The sequence below is a fragment of the Sturnira hondurensis genome, unplaced genomic scaffold (assembly GCF_014824575.4).
Source record: "Sturnira hondurensis isolate 20B ecotype Veracruz unplaced genomic scaffold, ASM1482457v3 Scaffold0016663, whole genome shotgun sequence".
Taxonomy (NCBI): Eukaryota; Metazoa; Chordata; class Mammalia; order Chiroptera; family Phyllostomidae; genus Sturnira; species Sturnira hondurensis.
The window spans coordinates 26646-47504 of NW_028089294.1; the positions used below are offsets into that span (position 1 = coordinate 26646).

At 41.2% G+C, this 20859-nt stretch overlaps 1 protein-coding gene across 2 annotated transcripts in view; it reads left to right on the plus strand.

Annotated features, from left to right (window-relative positions):
- Nucleotides 1-4347: 4347 nt before the first annotated feature.
- The window catches only part of RMDN2 (regulator of microtubule dynamics 2), a 58694-nt gene continuing 42182 nt past the window's right edge, over nt 4348-20859 (plus strand). Inside the window, exons 1-2 of one of the 2 annotated variants that reach the window (XM_037066640.1) lie at nt 4348-4682; nt 11397-11863. In XM_037066640.1, coding sequence (XP_036922535.1) covers nt 11412-11863 — 452 coding nt within the window. In that variant the 5' untranslated portion in view covers nt 4348-4682; nt 11397-11411. The remainder of the gene's footprint in view (nt 4683-11396; nt 11864-20859) is intronic. The other variant, XM_037066641.1, reaches the window with a different exon arrangement.

Genomic DNA, 20859 nt, shown 5'->3' on the forward strand with positions numbered 1-20859 from the left:
CAAGCTCTGAACTCCTCCTGCCCCGAAGTGTCACAAAAAGAACTGCTCATAATCACTGAACGAGGTTAGTACCAACTGGGCAGGACATAAGCCTTTCTGAAAATGGTTGTTTCTTCACTTATCACAACCTTAATTTCTCCAACAAAACAGAAAGTTTCTAATAAGAATTCTGTACTTTAATGTGGTAGTTATGTTTTTTTAAATAAATTGATTCAACATTGAATTGCTAAGTAGCATTATGTAAATATTATTGCTAACCTTTCTTTCTTGCATATCTTTCTACATACTGTTTCTGATTTATTCAGTACAGGCATATCGGGTCAACTATTTTCTTATATTTAAGTGATTAATAATTTATTACACTATTCACTTAGTCTTATGGAAATATTTAATAAACTTACCCTCATGCCTTTTTCAAAGAAAGCATTTTTGCCTTGGAAGGTCCAATTTAGTCATGGTTATTTTTCAGACATTTGCTGGGTAATTTTCTTGTGTTCTAGGGAAAATTTTTTTAAATGTTTATTTTAGGCATAGTGTTCCTTTTCCTCTTTGCCTAGACTGTATTCCTAGCCTAATCCGAACATGGTAGACCCACAATAATTGTACACCTTGTGGCTTGGAGATCATGGTAAACACCACAGAAAAGCCCTCCGTGGGTAAGGGCTCCGGTCTGCCAATTCGGTCCCTCAGCGAGAGGAGCAGTGAAAGATGAACCGCTACATGAGCCGTGAGGGGCTCAGGAAAGGCGCTATGAAGAGCCTCCTTCAAACACGCTGTCACAGACAGTAGAGCCCGGCTCCCAGGGAGTGGATCAGCGGGTTTCTAAAACTGACTGTGCAGCCAGAGACAAGTTTCTTCATCTCTCTAAGCCTCCGTTTCCTTGCCTGTGACTTTTCTTCTTTACCTCAGTGGATTGTTGGGAAGATAAGGGAATTCACGTAAAGAATGAAGCAGGAACTGAACTCAGTCACGGTTTCTGCCGTAGCTGCCATGGTTTGCTCTCTGTCCAGTTCACAGGAGAACTTGCAGCTGCAGTCAGGTCTGGCTGGCTCCTTCCACCACCCTTGCTCTTGGTCTGCACGGGCAGGCTTGGACCTACCTCTCCTTGCTCTCTGACTCGTTCTTTTAATGTATCCTCAATTTTAAAGTAATTTCTTCCATTATTTAGCAGTAAAATACTTCCTTAATTCCACCTGGAATGAAAAGGTATGTTTCGCTGTTATGAGATAGGAGTTAGAGATGACCTGGTGTAATTAATTACATTTATCGATCAGCTCTCAGTTTACAAATGAAGAAATTCAGGTTGTAAATTAGAAGTTGTAATGTAGTGTAAGTTGTAATATCTGACTATCACCATTTCCTGAGCTTTAAAGTAAAATCCAGATATGATTTCTAGAATGAAAAGAACATATATTTCCAAGGAAGGCAAAACTCTTGATTGCCTTCTAAACAGTTCAATTTCTGTTTATATCCCAACCACACTGAATGCGCCTGATGTCACTGATCTCTGAAGCTAAAAATTCAATTTCTTTTAATGGTCTATTGACTAAGTTGATAAGTGATAAAAGGATCTGCAAACTATTGCACAACAAGGAACTATAAGAATAATTAACCATAGAGTATTTTGGTAATTGCCATAGAGCTAAAATTATCTTTGTCATTTAATTGCTTCCTGGAAATAAAACCATCTGGATAAAATCCAAGAAATAAAGCAAACGAAACCCTCAAATCCTTGACATTCACTTATATTACTATTATGTGAAGGACTGCAATTTAAAAAAATATCTTATTTTTAGAAAGAGGAGAAGGAAGGGAGGAAGGGAAAGAGAGAAACATTAACATAAGAAACCTAGTAGTCACCCCGATTGTGGACTGAACCCACACACAACCCAGGCACGTGCCCTAACCAGGAATCAAACCAGCAACCTTCTCCTTGCAGTGTGACACCCACCCAACTGAGCCACACCTGTCAGGGCAAGGACTGCAGATTTCTTAACGCTTTTCTCTTGAGTGTAAATATTACTTTCACAGAAATGTTTTCAAATATTTAATGGAAGTATGTGCAGTGCCAGACACTGAGGATGCAAAGATAAATACATCCCCGTTTTGAAATGTTCGTCATCTCGAGGACACAATAGTCGCTGACTCAGCAGTAGTAACTCGGTGTACATGACAGAGATGTGCTGAAAGCCAGCAGAGAGGAGTTTTATATTCAAAAACGTTTTGATTGGGCAGGGATGAGTGAGTGCTTCTTCTGGGGAGGAGGAGAATGTGTAGAGTAGCTTCTCCAGGGAAGCAGACCAGACTTGGATGGGTTTGACAGGTGGCCAAGAGGAGGGTATTCAGGCACAGAGAGCAGCCTGTAAAGGACACAGAGACTAGACAAAGGGTGGCTTGTGGAAAGATTTTAAGTAGTTTGGCTATAGCTGCCATATAGGATGATGCCTGGTGCAGTGGCAAGGGAATGCTACAGCACTAGGGGGTGACAAATTGTGAAGAGCCCGTAGGCCATTGGTGCCCGATGACCGTAAATGCCGTGCTAGTTGTGATGAATTGTGGTGCCTTATTTTGGGCTGCTGTGACAAATTACCAACTGGGCAGCTACAATAACATTTACCTGTCACAATTCTAGATGCTGGAACCCTCAGATCATAGTGACATTACGGTTGGGTTCTGGTGAGGATCCTCCTCCAGGTTGCAGGCAGCTCGCTTATTATAGCCTCACATGGTATTGGAGAGAGGGAGCTCTGGTCCCTGACTCTTCTTACAAAGGCATTACGTTAACACCATGCACGCAGGCTCCAACCTCATGACCTAATTATTTCCCAAAGGCCCCACTTCTTAATACCATCACTGGGGATTAGGGTTTAAACATGAATTTGGGGGGAGCACATTCAGTGTATGACAGTCACTTTGAGATTCCTAGTTTTTTTCCCTTCTTAAGTTCTTTTAAGACTACACTCCTACTAAAGGTGGGGGGGATCTTCCCTTCTTTTTTGCGTAATCCCTACAACAGTGCCTGTAAAGGTAACTCCCCTCTTTGCTACTTAGCTTGAACTTCACCAAAGATCAATGGCTACCATTACCTGAGTTTCTTTCAGGCAATTTTACTCATCAAAGAACAGAATCAAAGGTATTGGAGAGCAGGCAGAGGAACTGGGGTTACACAGGGACATAGGAAAGAGTCCAGCTATTTTGCCCTACTTCCTGAACTTCAAGATCAAGTTAGTACCAGCTCACCAGCTACCACTTTCCTCTTGGAACAGAGAGTTGGTAAGGCCCTGTTCTCAGCCCACACCCCACATTTATATCGCAGACTTCTGTACTGTGTGCTGGGGATGCGGCAGTGAACAGTTCAGTGGGCTCCTTCTGGAGAAGCTTAAGTCTAAAGGTGCTTTAAGCTTCTTTTAAGTATTGGACAAACAGCAAAGTTTCTTTTGTAACGAAATCCTGTTGTTTTTTTTTAAACTATTATCATCATGCATGGCAGGTGTACATTATATTGTATTCTAATTAAGGCAAATTTTAGCATTATAGTATCTTTGCAAACCATAATACAATAATAGCACTGAAAAAGGGTTCTTAGAAGGGAGTGATTTACTAGTTTCAAATCTTAGAGGTTAAGGTCTGTGTTTTCCAAAACATGATTTAGTTTTAATAAAATGACTATGGTTAGGCTTATTTATTCTTGAATGCAGCAGCTCCAAGCTCAAAAAACCACCTTATTGTCTTAAAAATTCTATAGAATTCCCATCAATAAGGAGGTTTTTATAGACTGTAAAATTAGCCTTATGATTTTTTTATGGAAGTTCTTGGTTTTTTGATAAAGGAGTGTACCCATTTTCAATTCCATTCAGTACATTGCTGAGGAATTTAGTAATCAAGACTAAGTTCTCTGCAAGTCTGAATTTAAAGCCCCAAGTACGGAATATACAGAAGAGCATGAGTGTGCAAATTGTTGAAAGTTTACTTGGGAGAATTTTATTTTCATTATACAAACCACAGAAAGTGAAGCTTAACTCTGAAGTCCTAAGCATCTGAGAAGATGGTGGTTATCATCTGACAACTTCGAATGGGGGGGGGGGGACGAACTGGTTGTGCTTATAAAAGGGCACGTGAGTTAAAATGAAGTTATGAAAACGTCGCTGTGGCCATTACGAATAAGTTGAAGACACCAGCGTTTGTCCCGGCCACGCAAAGGTGGCCTAAAGAGCGGCCCAAAAGGGTAATACTAAGGCAGGGGATGGGTTTGGGGAGCGGCAGCGATGAGCAGGACCGCGCTGGGAGGGGAAAAGCAGGCGCCAAGCCTCCCCAGGGGCCGTCGGTAGGGGGGACGAGCTTCCCGCGGAGGAAGCATCCGGGCTACAATGTCCGGTCCGGCCCGAGGGGCCAGGCGGACAGCAGTTATTCCCCTGTGGTATAAGCAGCGCGGGGCGCACGCCCCAGGTGAGTTAACACCCGGCGCTTAGAGGCGGGACCCGAAGGGCGAGTGGCCGCGGGCTCCTCCCCCGGCGCCTCCACAATCTGGGGCAGTACGCGGCGGCCGTGGCGCCGGACCTCGAGACCTGCGGGCTGCAGCACTACCGTCCGCTGGCCTCTTCTCGCCCACCGTCCTCTCCCGCGGGTTCCCGGTACCAGGCCCCCAGGCTCCGGCCTCGGAGAAGCCCCCGCGGCGAGCACAGGTGAAGGCTGAAAAGGGCAGGGGGCGGCTTGTCTGGCCCCGACCAGATGCGCCCGGGGATGGGCAGAGGGCAGAGGGCAGAGGGCAGAGGGCAGAGGGCAGAGGCAGCACTTCCGGTGGCAGGCACTGCACTTCCGGGTCTCGCGGAGCTGCTTTGGCTGCTCCCTGTTTATTCTCTCGGCGGCGGTGGGTCCTTTCGGAAGCTAAATCCCATCGCTATGCGAGGGGAGTGGGCGGTGTGCCGCCTCGGCCCGGCGGATCCCTGGGAGCCCCGTTGAGTGTTTGCTGGGGACATTTGGCTCGCCTCGCATCTTGGCTCCCTGGGTCTTAACTTTCAGCCTCCAACAAATGTTTTTTTGTTGTGTTCCCAACGAACTTGGATTTTCTGCTTTTGCACGAAACGTGGGGCCGATTCAGTGGGACAAACATTTGCAAATATCAGAGTCCTAAATTAAAAAGAAATTATGAAGTAAAAATTGTGAAAACCTGATGAAATATGAGTGCTGGAATTCACTTAAAAGTTGTCATTATTCAGGTCGCTGTGGGGAATGTGGTCACTAATTCCAGGTCTCGGCGATTCCTGGGGAAACTTAAACCTCAGGCTTTAATCTGTAATGTTTCTTTACCCCTGTTGCAAATTTTTCATACATCCCTTCACTTTTACCAATTATATGTATTGCCTCCTAAGAATCTGCTGATGAAATAAGTGAATATATGATGGATATTGCTGAAAACTTTATAATTAACTTAGTAAAGCATAATTTTTATTAAAAAGTTAAACTAGACTATAAAATTAGTTTTCTGAAATTAATACTTCATGGCTTTCTATGAAGAAATTTCAATGTAGAAATTTCTTTCGAATTAACATTTTGCTGATTTATTCCAGTAGAATTCTTTATTCTCATCTCTGAAAAACCTTTAATTAATTACATACTCATTTTGCATGCCAAAAATTAATATTTAAATAAATTTTCCAAATGTCATTTTCCATTGTTATTACTAGGAACTTACAAATTGAAACTTGTAACAGGAATAATACTTAGCATCTGATTATCTAGTCAATAGGTTTTTAAAAAATTGCTGTTTTTTATACTAAAGTACAAGTGTATACTAATTTGATAGTTATATAAAAGTTATATAAATGATGTCATACAACCTTTGAAAGTATACTGCAGGCAAGCAATGTTCTGATTTATAAATTTTCTACATTAGTATTTTTGAGTGGCATTTTTCAAATTATTTGCTCTGAAGCACATTTATTTTATACTGATACACAACTTAAACATAGCTTTAGCTACTAGTCTCTAATTGTGGTTTTTAGTCTCTAATTTTAGCTATTAGTCTCTATTGGTTATTAACCAATACCTACTCCATTGATTCCAGATTTCTTCCAGTTGCTTGTCGTAGATCCAAAGTCATATCTCAGCTCTGAACATCTCTTGCAGTCAACATTGTCCTTCATGACCTGCCTGTTGTGTCCTGAATCCTCATCACACAGCAGTGCATTCAGTAGTGTGCAGGCCGAGTTTCCTTCTTGGATGACCCCTAAGTGAATGACCTGACATGCCTCAGTTTACTTATCTGCAAAATAGAGAAAATGAAAGGACCTGCCTCCACCAGATAGTTTGGGGATGGTCCACATAATTCCTAAGGAGGTCAAACAAAATTTGATACTCTTTTCCACCTGTTTAAACCTGCTACCATCTCAGGGGTAAGATCTTCCTAGATATATTTTGACTTCCATTTATTTAGTTATTAATGAAAAAAATGTAAGCTAGACTTTGTTATTTAATGTAAAGTTCAAGGGAGGCCCAGCAGGAGTGAGCCAAGGAAGCAATTAGAATAGAGATACTTCTTTACATAGACTTCTACATCAGCATATGAATACCCTGCATTGGTGGTGTTACTCCCCCAAAAGAGCCAAGATATCAAGCTTGCTGCATGATTATTAGATGTATGTGTGTATAAGGCAGGGCCGTATAGTGGCTTTTTCTGGTACTATTGCCTTTTTGGAATAGTCTTTTAACAGAATTTAGTGTTGTGATATGACTATTTTGTGGAAATAACATTGAACAACTCATAACAACAACCTACAACTTTAGCCGAAGTTACAAATTGATCTGAATCTGCTGCTGACAAGTCTGGATGGGATAGGAGTGAATAGACGATTAGACTTTCTGTTCAGTTATACCAATAAGGTAAAAATACTTTTTGCTTAAAAAAATTAGGCAAACTGGACCCTGAGGTCGGGAAAGCTAGATTAAGCACGTGGACTTTCTGAAACCCTTGGCTTCAGAAGAGTTTCTTAATGCTCTTAGATATAATATTGACCAATATCTGGGGCAGTTTCTAGCAGATGATTATTTTAAAATCGATTGTCCTTCTCTTTTACACTTAGACCTGTAATGAAATAGGCTATCAGAATAGGATACTCCTTATGTTTAATGCTTATGGTCTAATATATTAGGAATCTAAAGAAAGACCTTTTTAAAAAAAGATTTTATTTATTTATGTTTAGTGAGAGAGGAGGGGGAAGAGAAAGAATGGGAGAGAAACACTGATATGTGGTTGCCCCTCATGCAGCCTGCACTGGGGACCTGGCCCCCAACCCAGGCATGTGCCCTGACTGGGAATCGAACTGGAGACCCCTTGGTTCACAGGCTTTCACTCAACCCACTGAGACACACCAGCCAGGGCCCAAAGGGAGACATTCTTTCAGGCAGACTTCATAGAAATAGATTCTTGCTTCTTATTCTCACTTTTTCATAGGGCATCACTGGAAACATCACATTTACAGTAGTTGGCCATAAGAAGCGATAATACTTTGCTTGAGTATGTGGGATCATAGGATATAAATCAGAGGAAGGCAAATTTGGGTATACAATTGCATTCAGAATTTGCATATTTCCAAAATTCCTTCCCCCGTCCTCTCAGCTGTTTGTATCCTTTGTTCATCTGGAACAATTAAGAAATCAAAGAGAACTTTCATAAGATGCCACTATTGTATCTCCCCACCTTCCTGAAACTGCTTACGTCGTCTGCTTGTCTGCTTTGTCTTTCATTACTGTGAATGAACAATTTGTTTCCATCAAAGGTCGGCCTCTGTACTTGTGTGCTGGAGACCATTCATCACCTTTGCCTTCTCAAGTTCGCTGTGGCAGCAATTCTCTAATGTTTCTTTTACTTCATTAATTTACCTTCCTTTTAAAAAAATTGGGTCTTTTCTATTGGCCGGCAGAATTATTGTTATATCCCCAGCATTTGGGACCATTTTCCCCACGTAGTCTTTTTATAAATTGATTTTGAGAGAGAGAAGCACCGCTTTGCTGTTCCACTCATTTATGCATTTCTTGGTTGCTTCTTGTTTGTGCCCTGACTGGACATGGAACCTGCAGCCTTGGTGTAACTGGACGGTGATCGAACGAACTGGGCCTCTGGCCAGTGCCCAAGTTTCTGTCTGTTATCATTTTCCTTCTGTTTGAAGGACCTCTGTTAGCATTTCTTACAGTGCATGTCTCTGACAATGAATTCTCTTAACTTTTCTTTGTCTGAGAAAGCATTTTATCATTATTGAAACATATTTCACTAGGTATAGAAATGTAAATCGATAGTTTCTTTCGGTACTTTAAAGGTGTCCTGCCATTGTTTCTTGCTTGAATAGTTTCTGAGGTGAGTCTCTGAGACAAAGGTTGCTGTAATCTTTTTTTCCTTTGGTCTGTATATGATAAATCTACCCCTCCCCCTGCTGTCTACTTTTAAGATTTGTTCATCAATCATATGTTTCCAGCATTTTAATGATGTTGTGCCTTGCTTTGGTTTTCTTAACTTATTCTGCTTGGATTGTGTTGTTGACCTTCTCAATTCTCTGGGTTTATAGGTTTTGTGCAGTTTGGAAAGTTTTTAGCCATTTTTTCCTTCAAATCTCACCTCTCCCTTCCCTGACTAATTATATATGTTTGAAACTGCTTGATACTGCCCCATAGGCTCTGCTTGGGTTTTGTTTTGTTTTAAATCTGTGGGCTTCATTTTGGATGGTCTTAGTCTCTTGGGAAGCTGTAACAAAATTCCATAGGCTAGGTGGCTTATAAACCACAGAAATGCATTACAGATCAGGAGACTAAGAAACCCAAGATGAAAGCGCAGGCAGATTCAGTGTCTTGCAGAAGCCCGCTTCCTAATTCATAAATGGCACAGGCTGTAACCTCACGTGGTGGGACAGACGTGGTATCTCTCTGGGTGTCTTGTATAAGGTCCCTAATGCCATTCATGAGAGCTCTCCCTCTGAAAGGCCCCGCCTCCTGATTCCATCACCTTGCAAACTAGGATTTCAACATGAGTTTTGGGGGGACATAGACATTTAGCTTCTAGCAGGTGGTTTCTATTGCCCTGTCTTTAGATTCACTGACTTTTCCAACGTGTTATCTTCTTCTGCTATTAATCTCATTCAGTAAAATTTTATTTCTGGTATTTTATTTTTTATCTTTAGAAGTTCTGTTTGGTTCTGCTCAATACCTTCTATCTTCAGATTTTAAATATTTATATGAAATAGTAAACATATTTGTAACAGTAGTTTTAACATTTTTCTGCTTTTTTACCTGTCTAGCAATTTTTAGTAAAAGGTGGAAGATTTATATGATCTGAAGAGAAACCAGAGTATACATATCTAGTAATTTCTGATTGGTGATCAACATTCATGACTTTCATGTTGTTGAGTTCTGGATTTTTTTCTTATTTCTTTAAAAACTATTGGGCTTTCTTTTTCTCTCAATGGCAGTTAAATTACTTGGAATAAGTAATAGGAAATAAGCTTGTGAATAAGTTTGTTCCTTCGGAAGCTCATTTTAAAGCTCTATTAGGGCAAGTCTACATAGCCTTAACTCTAGGGTTAATTTAGCCTCATTACCAAGGGTTACCAAGGCATTACATTACCTTTCTGAGTTCTCTGCTGAAAGCCTCTTGTATTTCATAAGCACTGTGCACTCTGGCTGGTGGGAATTTGGACACTTCTTAATTCTGCGTAATCTTTAGGAATGGTTAAGTTTATAGCTAGTTCCCTGGTCATTGTACTTTCCCTGGAAGTGGCATGTGCTGAGTGGTATTCAATGAAAGATTCAAGGTGACTCTTGTATGTATTTCTGGAGCCGTTTGTCCGTTTGTCCGTTTGGAGCTTTTCTCTAGCTGGCTCTGGTGGTTTCCTTCTTCCTGTGCCAGATGTCACCTGCAGTTGGACACCTCGGGAGATTAAAGAATTTACCTCCTTTATTTCCTTTTGCTTAGGGATCATAGGTGGTAATGCTGTAATAATCTCCTTGAGAAAGTGTCAGAAAAAAACCCCCCGAATTTTGCAAATTAATATCCTTTAATAGACAGTTTACCATTGTTTGTACCATTTCTCCCAGTTTGGGAGAACTTTGGCTAACAAAGTTTAATACAGGTGTGTACCTTTTTACAAAATAGAGGAAATTGGTGGGAAAACAATTTTGGGAACTTCAGTCTGTAAAAAAAAGCTTGCTACATTTTACTGTAATTACTTAAGTTCATCATAGTTCTAAATACTGCCATTTTAAAGTCTCAGAAGGAGAGGGGGCTTTATATTATTGTTGTTTTTCTTTAATGGCCTCCTGGCTGTAAGAACAGAGATAAACAATCAAACTGGTGAGGATGGGATATGCCAAAGAAAGATGAGATGCATTCAGTCAAAGTAGCTGGAGTTATATTGTGGGCCTCATGAGGTGGGCCAGGGTTTAGGCCTTGAATGCGAAAAGGCGAAATTTCAGGAGAAAAAGAGTCAAAGAAAGAAAATTTTGTTACTTTCTTTTAAAGTGAAAATTTGAAAGAAAGGAAACCGTTAAGAACTTAGGCAGAAATAGAAAAGTTAGGAGCAGAAGAATTTGGGTCATAGGAAGAGAGGAAATGAAGGCTCCACATGGGTTAGCATTTCTGCTTTCCACGTTGGGAAAACAGATGGGGGCTGGGTTGCAGACTTGCCAGAGCTCTCTAATATAGTTTGTATCTCAGAGCCCTGGGGTATTGAAATGTTGTTTATCACTCTAAATATAAATAAAAATGTGCTAAGAGAGAGCTTCTTTTAAGCCTTCATTAAAGATTAGACTACTAGTTACTTGTATACAAATAAAAAGTTCAGGCACAGTTAAGCATAATTTGAACTTTTAAAAAAAGATTTTATTTATTTTTGGAGAGAGGGGAGGGAGGGAGAAAACAAGGGAGAGAAACATCAATGTGTAGTTGCCTCTCGAGTGCCCCCTATTGGGGACCTGGCCCACAACCCAGGCATGTGCCCTGACTGGGAATCTAACCTGCGACCCTTCGGTACTCAGTCCACTGAGCCACACCAGTCAGGGCTCAATTCTTAAATAGTTTTTTTTCAGAAGTTTATAATGATGCTTTTATGTTTATTTATCACACTTTTAAAAAGGTATAGTAAAGAGTAAATATTAAGTCAGTCATGTAGGATACAAACTCTGAATTAAAGTTGATACTTTATAATGACTTAAGTAATATCCTTAAAGTAAATATTTCCACCTGGCTACATACATGATAAAGGCAATATATTTGTTTGTGATTTATGATTTATCCAGTTGTTTTTTGTGTGTATATGTAGACGTGGCTTTCATTGATTGAAAAAGCTCTAATATTTTTGTCTGGGGCAAAGACAGAAACAACATTTATTTACATTGATGCTTTTTAATTTTAGAAGCAACAGCCAAGAATGCCTCATTCCACAAACAAAGAACTGATATTTGGCATCGTGGTGGGAACTACTGGAATCAGCTTGCTTCTTCTGTGGTACCATAAGGTTCGTAATCCAAGGACAGCGATGAGTTTACCTAAATTTCTTTCTCTGGGTAAGGCGTTTGATTCAGTGACTTTGCAAGATGAAATGCATAATGGCCAAGGAACAGCAGCCATCTTCCAAGGAAGGCAACTTCAGATATTGGAGAAGTTAAATGAGTTGCTGACAAATATGGAAGAACTCAAAGAGGAAATCAGAATTCTTAAAGAAACCATTCCAAAGCTGGAGGAATATGTACGTGGTGAACTTGGAAGGAAGACACCTGCTCATAGGATTAGTCCTCAGCACAGAGCTAGGAAAAGAAGGCTTGTCACAGCTCAAAGTTCAGGAACAAGTAATAGTTCAGAGGAAGCAGAAAGTGAAGGAGGGTAAGTTTCTTTAAGATGTTGCCCGTATTGAGTTGATTATTTTGTTATTGCTACTACTTGATGCGAATCCTGGCTCTTGGGGTCCGTGGTGTTATGGATGAGACGAGACAAATTCCCACAGATTCCCAAGTCCTGTGAAGGAAAAGGGATGGTGGGGCTTCTCTCTTAAGGGGAGAGAGCCTTGGTGCACCTTGACCACTCTTTCAAGAGGAGAACGCCGTGACCCTTGCCTTGACAAGCTTTTATTGGGTTCAGTTTGCACAGGAATACCGGATGTATACATAAAGCTCATCAGTTATTGTCAGGCAGAAATGATTAAACAGTAGGTAACATTCAAAGAACTCTGAGGGCTTATTCTGAGTCAGGGTCAGATAGTTAAATGGCTGTAAAACTTTGAGGAACAAAGTTTGAACCCTTATCATTTAAATTGAAGGTATTAGCAAAGCAGATTTCATAGGATTTTAGGCATTCTTTCTTAGGCCTGATCGCCCTGGGGAACCCACCCTTCCCAGCACAGGGCAATACCCACTACCAGCATTGTTTCAGGCTTAAGTTGGGCAGGGGAAGTAAGGCAGCCAAAAGATTAAGAAACTTCTTGCAGACAGAATGAGGACTCAGGCTATGTCAAAGCCAAGGGGCTAGGGCCCATCACCCCCTTTTTCAGTAGCTCCCCAAGTCCTTCCCTGAGGGCTCCTTTGTGACTGTGCTTGTCTTAGGTCATCCTTCTTTTGAGCAGTCTTACCCATCATTGACTAACCAGTCATCCACCCGGGGCCAAGCAGGGTGAAGAAAAGGGGGCAGAGGTGGTGCCCCTACAAGGAAGATAAGTTTTGTCTCCTAAGGGAATTATGGTCCCAAGATCCTTTACTCAGCCTTAGCCACAGGAGAGTACAGCTTCTGAAACCAAGCAGGGCAGTTCCCAACGATTATTTAGGTACTTTTATTATGCATTCCCAGTCATATACAGGGGTGGGCAAAAGTAGATTAGTAATAATACGTAATATAATAATAAATGAATATTACAAGAATAATCTCCATTTCACATACTCACAACTGTAAACCTACTTTTGCCAACCCCCGTATTCTGCTGCAAACAAGACATAAAGAAGTGGTTATTGTGGCTCCTATTACAATTAGAACCATATTCAATAGAGGTCAATATTTAACCTAGTATAGACGGCATTGACAAAGAGAATGTAAGTAACTTAGTAAGTTACTAGGTGGCATCATGTGCATCTTGAAGAAGACAATACTTGTTTGCCAAAGTTTGTCACCCTTTCTCATATGTGGCCACTGTGCAACCGGTTCTGTAAGAATGGCGCAGTCAGTGGAGTCCAGTAGAACCTTGTGTGATGATGGGCATGGTCTGAAGTGCTGCACAACGTGGCAGCCACTTGAAGTGTAGCTAGTAAAGCTGGAGAACGAGCTTTTAAAGTTTATCTAATTGTAATTAAGTGTAAATAGCTTTGTGGGGCTAATGGCTACTGGATTGGGCAGTGCAGACCTAAAAAGATTTGGGAACGTACAAGGGATTCGGTTTCATCCTTGCATGGGGTAATCCACTGAATTCTAAAACCAAAAACATGCATAATGTTCTTTTAGAGGAAAAACAAAAACAATTTGTGAATAAAGAAATTGTGCCCGTCTAGTGTTTTTGAGGAGTAAAATAGGCAAGTAAATAAAGGGGCACTAGTGACTGTGACAGAGCCTGCCATTCTCACGGCGGGGACCCATGCTTTCATTGCTCCGTGCTCACATCTAATGTTGCTGGAGCACATCTGTGCTTGTTGACCTCAACTATGTACTTTTTTGTTTTCTATTGTATTTAAAACTACCTGCGGTTTGTTACTGGATCAGTTCACACCTTTGATCATGTACTGTTTCTTTCTGTTTACTAGACAGCATTTAGAAATGACCATCTAGTGAATTAATTAACCTTTCTTTCTAAAGGAATAGTGGATAGGGAAAGTCTAGAGATAGCTCATTAAATTGTTGGTGATCCCCAGGAAGTACCGTTTCTACCTTTCAGGATAACCATGCTGAGTGGCAAACTACCAACGGTGAACCTGTATGGATAGAGTTTGATACCGTAATGAAAAAATAAAATAAAGTAAAAGTTAACTGGGTGCTAATTTAGTGATGAACATTGCTGGTACTTTGCATAATTGGGTATATGTGGTAAGCTGTTTATACAAATAACTATAATTAGTGTAATGGATTACACAATTTACCTTCACTACACTCAGATCAGTTAAAGATATAAATGTACATTTCTCTATAACTGAATTCAGCTCACTAGCTCTGTTTTGGATAAAATGGGAAAACTTGAATTTGTTCATCAATATTAACTCAGCCAGTTCAAGTTTAGAGCGAGTCTTTTTGTGTTAAAGACTCAGTCAGATTCCGGGTTCTCCCCTCTTCCCACTTCCTCCTCCTCCCCAGGAATAATCTAGATTCCTTGGGGACTCATCATCTAGGAATCAGGAGAAGGGGTACTCAGTCTTGATACCATTTGGTGGCCTTCCTGGACCCCAGCTCGGGTAGGAGGCTTCTGTGAGGTATCCTGAAAGGCCCTTTTAAGTTTTACTCTGAGGGGTTATTCGTTACCCAGATGTTCTAGACAGAGCTACTCAAAGAGTGGTCTGCGGAACAGAAGCATCAATATCCCATCTAGTGCGAGAGCTGAATGGAAATGTACATTCTCAGAGTCACCCCAGACCTGGTACATCAAACCTCTGGGAGCGGTGCCCAGCAAACCTCATTTTAACATAGTCTCCTGGTGACCCTGATGTACCCTAAAGTTTGAGAAGCTGTGTTCTAGAAGACAAAAAGACATATCATGATGAAATTGTAGTTTTAATTAGTGGCAGTTATAGTTACAAGGAAACAAGATGTCCATGGGGCATAGTGAGAGATATCACCATGGAGTATTGGTCTTGGTGGGAACAGAGTGGCTGAGGTGAAAAAGAAGGTTTAGGCGACCACAGGACATGATGAATGTAGAACGTGCCTGGGGTCATGGAATGGATAGAGCAAGAGTTGGGAGTGGATTGAAGGAGAAGTTTCAGATGCACACCATTATGAGGGGTTAATAATTTGGGGGGGAGCTCGATCTAATTACAGTTTTCTTAAAAAATAAGCAATGATGGGGAATTTGAGCATAGAGATTTAGGTAAATACTCTATCCAGAAAAATATTAAACAATGTCATATTACCCATACTAGTATGGATTTCCTTTCAAATGTCTAGGCAGATCTGGGTTCTTCTTCCCCATCCCCCAAATACATACACCCAAACACTTTTTTGAAAAAATTGATAATCATAGATTTACTTCCAGGGTGCAAGAGTGGAATGATCTGACCTCATTTACTGCCTCCTTTGGGCAGAAACACTGTCAGCCTTGGGATCTGTTCATGACTCTGTTTCCTTTGGGGTAGCTGGGTGGGCCCACACTCCCTCCAGAGCGGGGACTGTGCAACAGCAGGCTGGCCCGATTCTGGACAGAGCCTTTTCTTATAGAAACTTTCTGTGTGTTACATAACCTACTGTTCCGATATGCAAAAGATGTCCTTTTGGAAAAGGTACTCATGGATTTTAGTGTGACTTAGGGACAACCAACCATCCTGTCATCACACGGGGAAAACAGTGATAGGCGGCTGTAGTGAGGGCCGAGCTCCCTGGGCGTTTCACTCTCTTACACACCTTGCTAGGTGTCCCAGGAAAAGGCCCTGCGCACTTTTCTTTTTGATTTTTTAATCTTTTTAAAAAAGATTTTATTTATTTATCTTAGAGGAGAAGGGAAGGAGAGAGAGAGAGAGAGAGAGAAATATCAGTGTATGGTTGCCTCTCATGCATCCCCTGCCAGGAACTGCGAACTGGCCTGCAACCCAGGCATGTGCCCTGACTGGGAATTGAACCGCGATTGTGTGGTTCGCAGGCCCACGCTCAATCCACTGAGCTACACCAGCCAGGGCTCTTCTTGATTTTTATAAAAAAGTGAGACCTTAGATTGAGTTCTCATGAATTCTCCAAGGAGCTTCTGTGCTTTCTCTTCCCAAAAGTGACCAGAAGTGACCTCTGAAAGTGGTTTGCTACTCACTTGACCCAGAAAACCAGACAAAATCATGCAAATCAAGAGGCTCAAATCTTCATGTTTATTTTAAGAACCCTCATGAAACTTCCCAGGCCATCAAGAGTGTGCATACTTGAAAAGCCACCAAGTATCTGAAAGATGTCACTTAAAAGGAGCAGTGTGTCCTGTTCTGTCATTACAATGGTGGAGTTGGATAATGTTCTGGCCAGGTGTGTCCTGGCCAAACAGTGTGGTTGGTTGGGCACACAGCTGGTGACCCAAAATAAGTGCTGAGTTTTTGCTACGCATGCTTAAAAATGCAGAGAGTAATGCTGATCTTAAGGGTTTAGATGTAGATTCTCTGGTCACTGAGCACATCCAGAGGAACGAATCTCCTGAGATGCGGTGTAGAATTTACAGAGCTCATGGGCAGGTTAACCCATCCACGAGCTCTCCCTGCCACACTGATCCTTACTGAAAGAGTAGGTTGGTCCTAACCCAGAAGAGGAAGTTGCACAGAAGAAAAAGCCCAGAAGAAACTAAAGAAACAAAAGCTTATGGCCTGGGAGTAAATTCAGTGCAAAATAAATACTAATAAAAGTTTAAAAAAATGAGGCTTTATTATTTAGGGCAGTTTTAGATTCACAGAAAAATTGAGGAGACGGTACAGAGATTTCCCATATAATCTCTAACCCCACACATGCATAGCCTCCCCATGCATAGCCTCACATGCATAGCCTCCCCATCACCCAGTTGTATCATACCAGACTAGTATGTTACAATTAATGAACATACATTGACATATCATAATTGTTCAAAGTCCACAGTTTTCATTACGGTCCACTCTTGGTGGTGTTTATTCTTCGGATTTGGACACTTGTTTAATGACATGAATCCACCATTACGGATTCACACAGAGCATCATACAGAGTATTTTCACTGCCCCAAATATCCCCTGTGCTCTGCCTATTTGTCCCTCCCTCCCCCCAACCCCTGGCAACAACTGATCTTTGTACTGTCTCCATAGTTTCACCTTTGTCAGAAGGTCACATGGTTGGAATCATACCGCATGTAACCTTTTCCAATTGACTTCCTTCACTTCATATTATGCATTTAAGTTTCCTCTATATCTTTTTATGGCTTAACAGTTCATTTCCTTTTAGTGCTGAGTCATATTCCATTGTCTGGACGGACCACAGTCTATCTATTCACCTACTGAAGGACATCATGGTTGCTTCCAAATTGTGGCAAAAATGAAGACAGCTGCTATAAGCAGATTCATGGGCAAATTTTTGAGTGAACATAAGTTCTCATCTCATTTGAGTAAATACCAAGGAGAGTGATTGCTGGATTGTATGGTAAGAGTATGTTTAGTTTTGTAAGAAACTTCTCAGCTGTCTTCCAAAGTGCCTGTCTTCCCCTCCGAGGTGGACCCGTTTGCATTGCCACCAACAGTGAGCGACCGCTCCTGTTGCCCCACATCCTCGCCAGCACTTCGGTGCCGTCGGTGTTCTGGGTTTTGACCGTTCTTGTTTTAGTTCGCATTTCTCTGATGACATATGATGTGGAGCATCTTTTCATGTGCTTATTGGTTAGCTCTGTATCTTCTCTGGTGAGGTGACCGTTCAAGTCTTTGGCTCATTTTTAAACTGGGTTGTTCATTTTCTTACTGTTGAGTTTTATGGGTTCATTGTATATTTTGGACGAGTCCATTTTCAGATATTTGTTTTGCGGATATTTTCTCCCAGTCTGTGGCTTTTCAGTCTCTTGACATTGTCTTTCACAGAGCAGAAGCTTATCTATTATTTCTTTCATGAATTGTGCCTTTGGTGTTGCTTCTGAAAAGTCATTGCCATACCCAGATTGATCTAGGTTTTCTCTAATGTTGTCTTCTAGGAGTTTTATAGTTTTGCCTTTATATTTAGGTCTGTGATCCATTTTGAGTTAGTTTTTGTGTAAATATAAAGTCTACATGACCATCCTTTGTCCTGGCCATTTCTCAGGATTGTGGTGAGAAACCTTGAGGAATGAGAGAATGTTTTTCTCCAGGACCGTCAGCAGGGTTAGCAGATTTACTTACCACTTGCTACAAAAGTGATGGATTCCCTAAGCTCAGTGCTCCTTTCTTTGGGACACAACACACTGCACATAGTGTTGCCGGGCCCTCCGCATTGCCCTGCGGGACCTGGGGCCAAGGGGAACCAGCAAACTACGCTTGTGCTCACAGTGCTTGATTTGCGGTGAGTCATGAAATCCCTGGTCTCTGACCCGAGAACAGTGTGTCTTCAGCGTCCAGGCTGCAGTAACAGATTAGTTTTCCAGCTTGTAGTAAAATCAGATGTAGGGTAAAATCAGAAACCGACAGTTGTACAGTGAGAATTAGAGAGCTTTAGATCTCAGAAAAGGAATTTGTTCCAGGGCTTCCCAAAGAAGGTTGTTAGGAATGGAACAAAAAAGAGCAAATGGTAGGAGGGTATGCAGGTTATTGAGAAGTAAAAAATTATATTTGAGAGGGTGTTTTATTGCCTAAGTGGCTATACACATACACCTATTATATAGATGGACAGTGCTTCACGTTGGTTTGGAAAAGGAGAGGACATTTTTTTTCCTAATAATTCTGCTGATCTTGCCTTTAAATAGGTAGAAGTTGCTTCAAGCGGTTATAAGCAGTGGCTCACTCCATCCAATGGGACACCCTACTGCCAAGGCAGAGAAAGCTCGTTTCATTCGAGGAGTAATAACATTTGCCGTTTAGGCGTTTTTACCTTCCCTGAGTCTTTGGACCAAACTTCGTAATGGTTACTTTTCCATCTTACCGGAGGGCGTAAAAATCTGGGGGAAAGCATGTTCAAGTGAAAGAAGAGTAAGTTAGTAGACCAGAGGTACAGGGGAGGCACGGTCCCAACTCAAGGATCGGGCAGATACCATCTATGTGAGGCTGTCGTCTCATCTTTTGATTGGTTGGCTGACTCCAGAAACATAAACTCTAATGAAGTTAGAACACAGGTTCCACAGTCACATGATTGGAGCTTTTCAGAAAGGTGAGCCACAGGACAGTTTTATTCTAAACTGATGTCGTTAGATTCTAGAGTCTCCATCGTCACATTCTGTGTTATTGCCATGTTAATTCCACGTGCAACCTAAACATTCAGTCTTCTGACCGGTTCCACCTACACAGGGCATTTTATGGCCCAAAGGTGATGGCTTGGAAAGGAAGGGAGAGATTTATTTTTGATTAAAATATGGGAAAATGTTTAAGGTAAGCTTTTAAAAAGAAAAACAGAATTGTCTGTAGGTTTTGTGTGTAAAGGGCATTAATATATTTATAAACCAAGTTTTAATGCTTCCTTTAGTTTCCCACAATAATTGAGTATCTTGAATATCTGGAGAATCTGGGTATTTACCTGAAATACTCTTCAGAGAGGTTCTGTTTCATATGCTTAATATTTTAAAATGGGTGAGTCAACAGGGGATAAGCCATTCTACTTAATTCCTTTAAATGGAGTCGTTTACGAGTCCCAAAGAGATAGTGTGGCTTATTACTTTTAAAACACAAGGTTTTGCCTTGTCCTTCAGGGTGTGCTTGAGTTCCGGTGCCCTCTCCTGCGTTTCACCTGATCTCTTTCCGTCTGCTTCCCCGAGTCTTTCCACTTATCTTCCCAAGGGTTCACAGACTTGGCGTGTGTGTTTGTAATAAGAGACCATCTTATATTTAGACTTAGGCGTTCTTTTGGGTCCCTCTGTTTTTTCCATGTAAGTGGAGGCTTGGTAGGTTTTCTCCTCTGCTCCCTCATTTGACACTGTTTTTCCCCCTCGTTTGACACTTTCCTCACTCCAGCTGCTGGAAGGAGAACCAGGGCTTCCAGCCAGATTGTCCTGTGGATCAAGCTTCTTTAGACCCCCTGCACCGTGGAGCCTCTTCCGGAACTCAAGCAGCTGCAACTCTTGATCATGAAACAGGCCGTCCTAAGATGCGTAGAGTCAGTTTACCTTCTCCATGGATTACATCCTCTCGATTGTCTTTCTGTGGAAGAAGACCTTCGTTGTTGGTTAAGCTGCAGGAAAGCAGTTCTTCCTTTCAGAGTCAACAGAGTAGAGTTAACTTTGACTCTCAAGACAAGAGCAGCTTGGGTGATTTAAAATCTTCCTCAGAACATATTCGATTTAAATCCCGAAGACTTTCCTCCAGCCCTAAATTAAGTATAATTTCCTGTTATGAAAGTGCTCTGTGTTTTAATCTTCAACCAAGTTGTGGCAACATATTTAATCCAAGTGAAACTGAAATACTTTATAAAAACTCGAGTATTACTGATACTGAAAAATATGTAAGGTCTTGTTCTCATGACAGCAACATTAAGCATTTTGTGAATTTTGAAACACAAGTTAATTCCTCAGCCAGTCGGAACTCGGTTGCTAGAAACAACCATCAACAAAGCAAAGCAACCTTCCTTTCTTTCCCAGCTCTCATGTCCTGTTCTTACCAAGAAAATGAAGTTGCCACTGATATTCAAGAAAGAAGCCAATTAAGGAAAGATTCTCTTCATTCTGGTTCTCAAAGTCACAGCACAGCTGTGATTTAACAGTGTTCCTTTCAAAGTGTAACTTCTGTTCTCCATAATGTTGGTCTTTGCTTTGTTTTATAAGCTTACTAAAAGCTTTATCCCATTTTTAAGTGAAGCTATCTCAAGTTCCTTTCAAGGTGAAACTATTGCTAACTTGTCTCAAGATGAAGACAAAGCTTCACCCATTGAAATTCTAAAATGAGGTCGCTTCAGATTTGATTCTGTCTTGGAAGGGCAGGTGCACTCAGTAGCCTATAGAAATCGCTGCTCAGTTGTCATAGATGTCTTCTCCCTTACTAAGCTTCCCTGCATTTTTTGAAAAAGATTTCTATGTTGCAGTCTAAATGGAATTTTAACTTCTG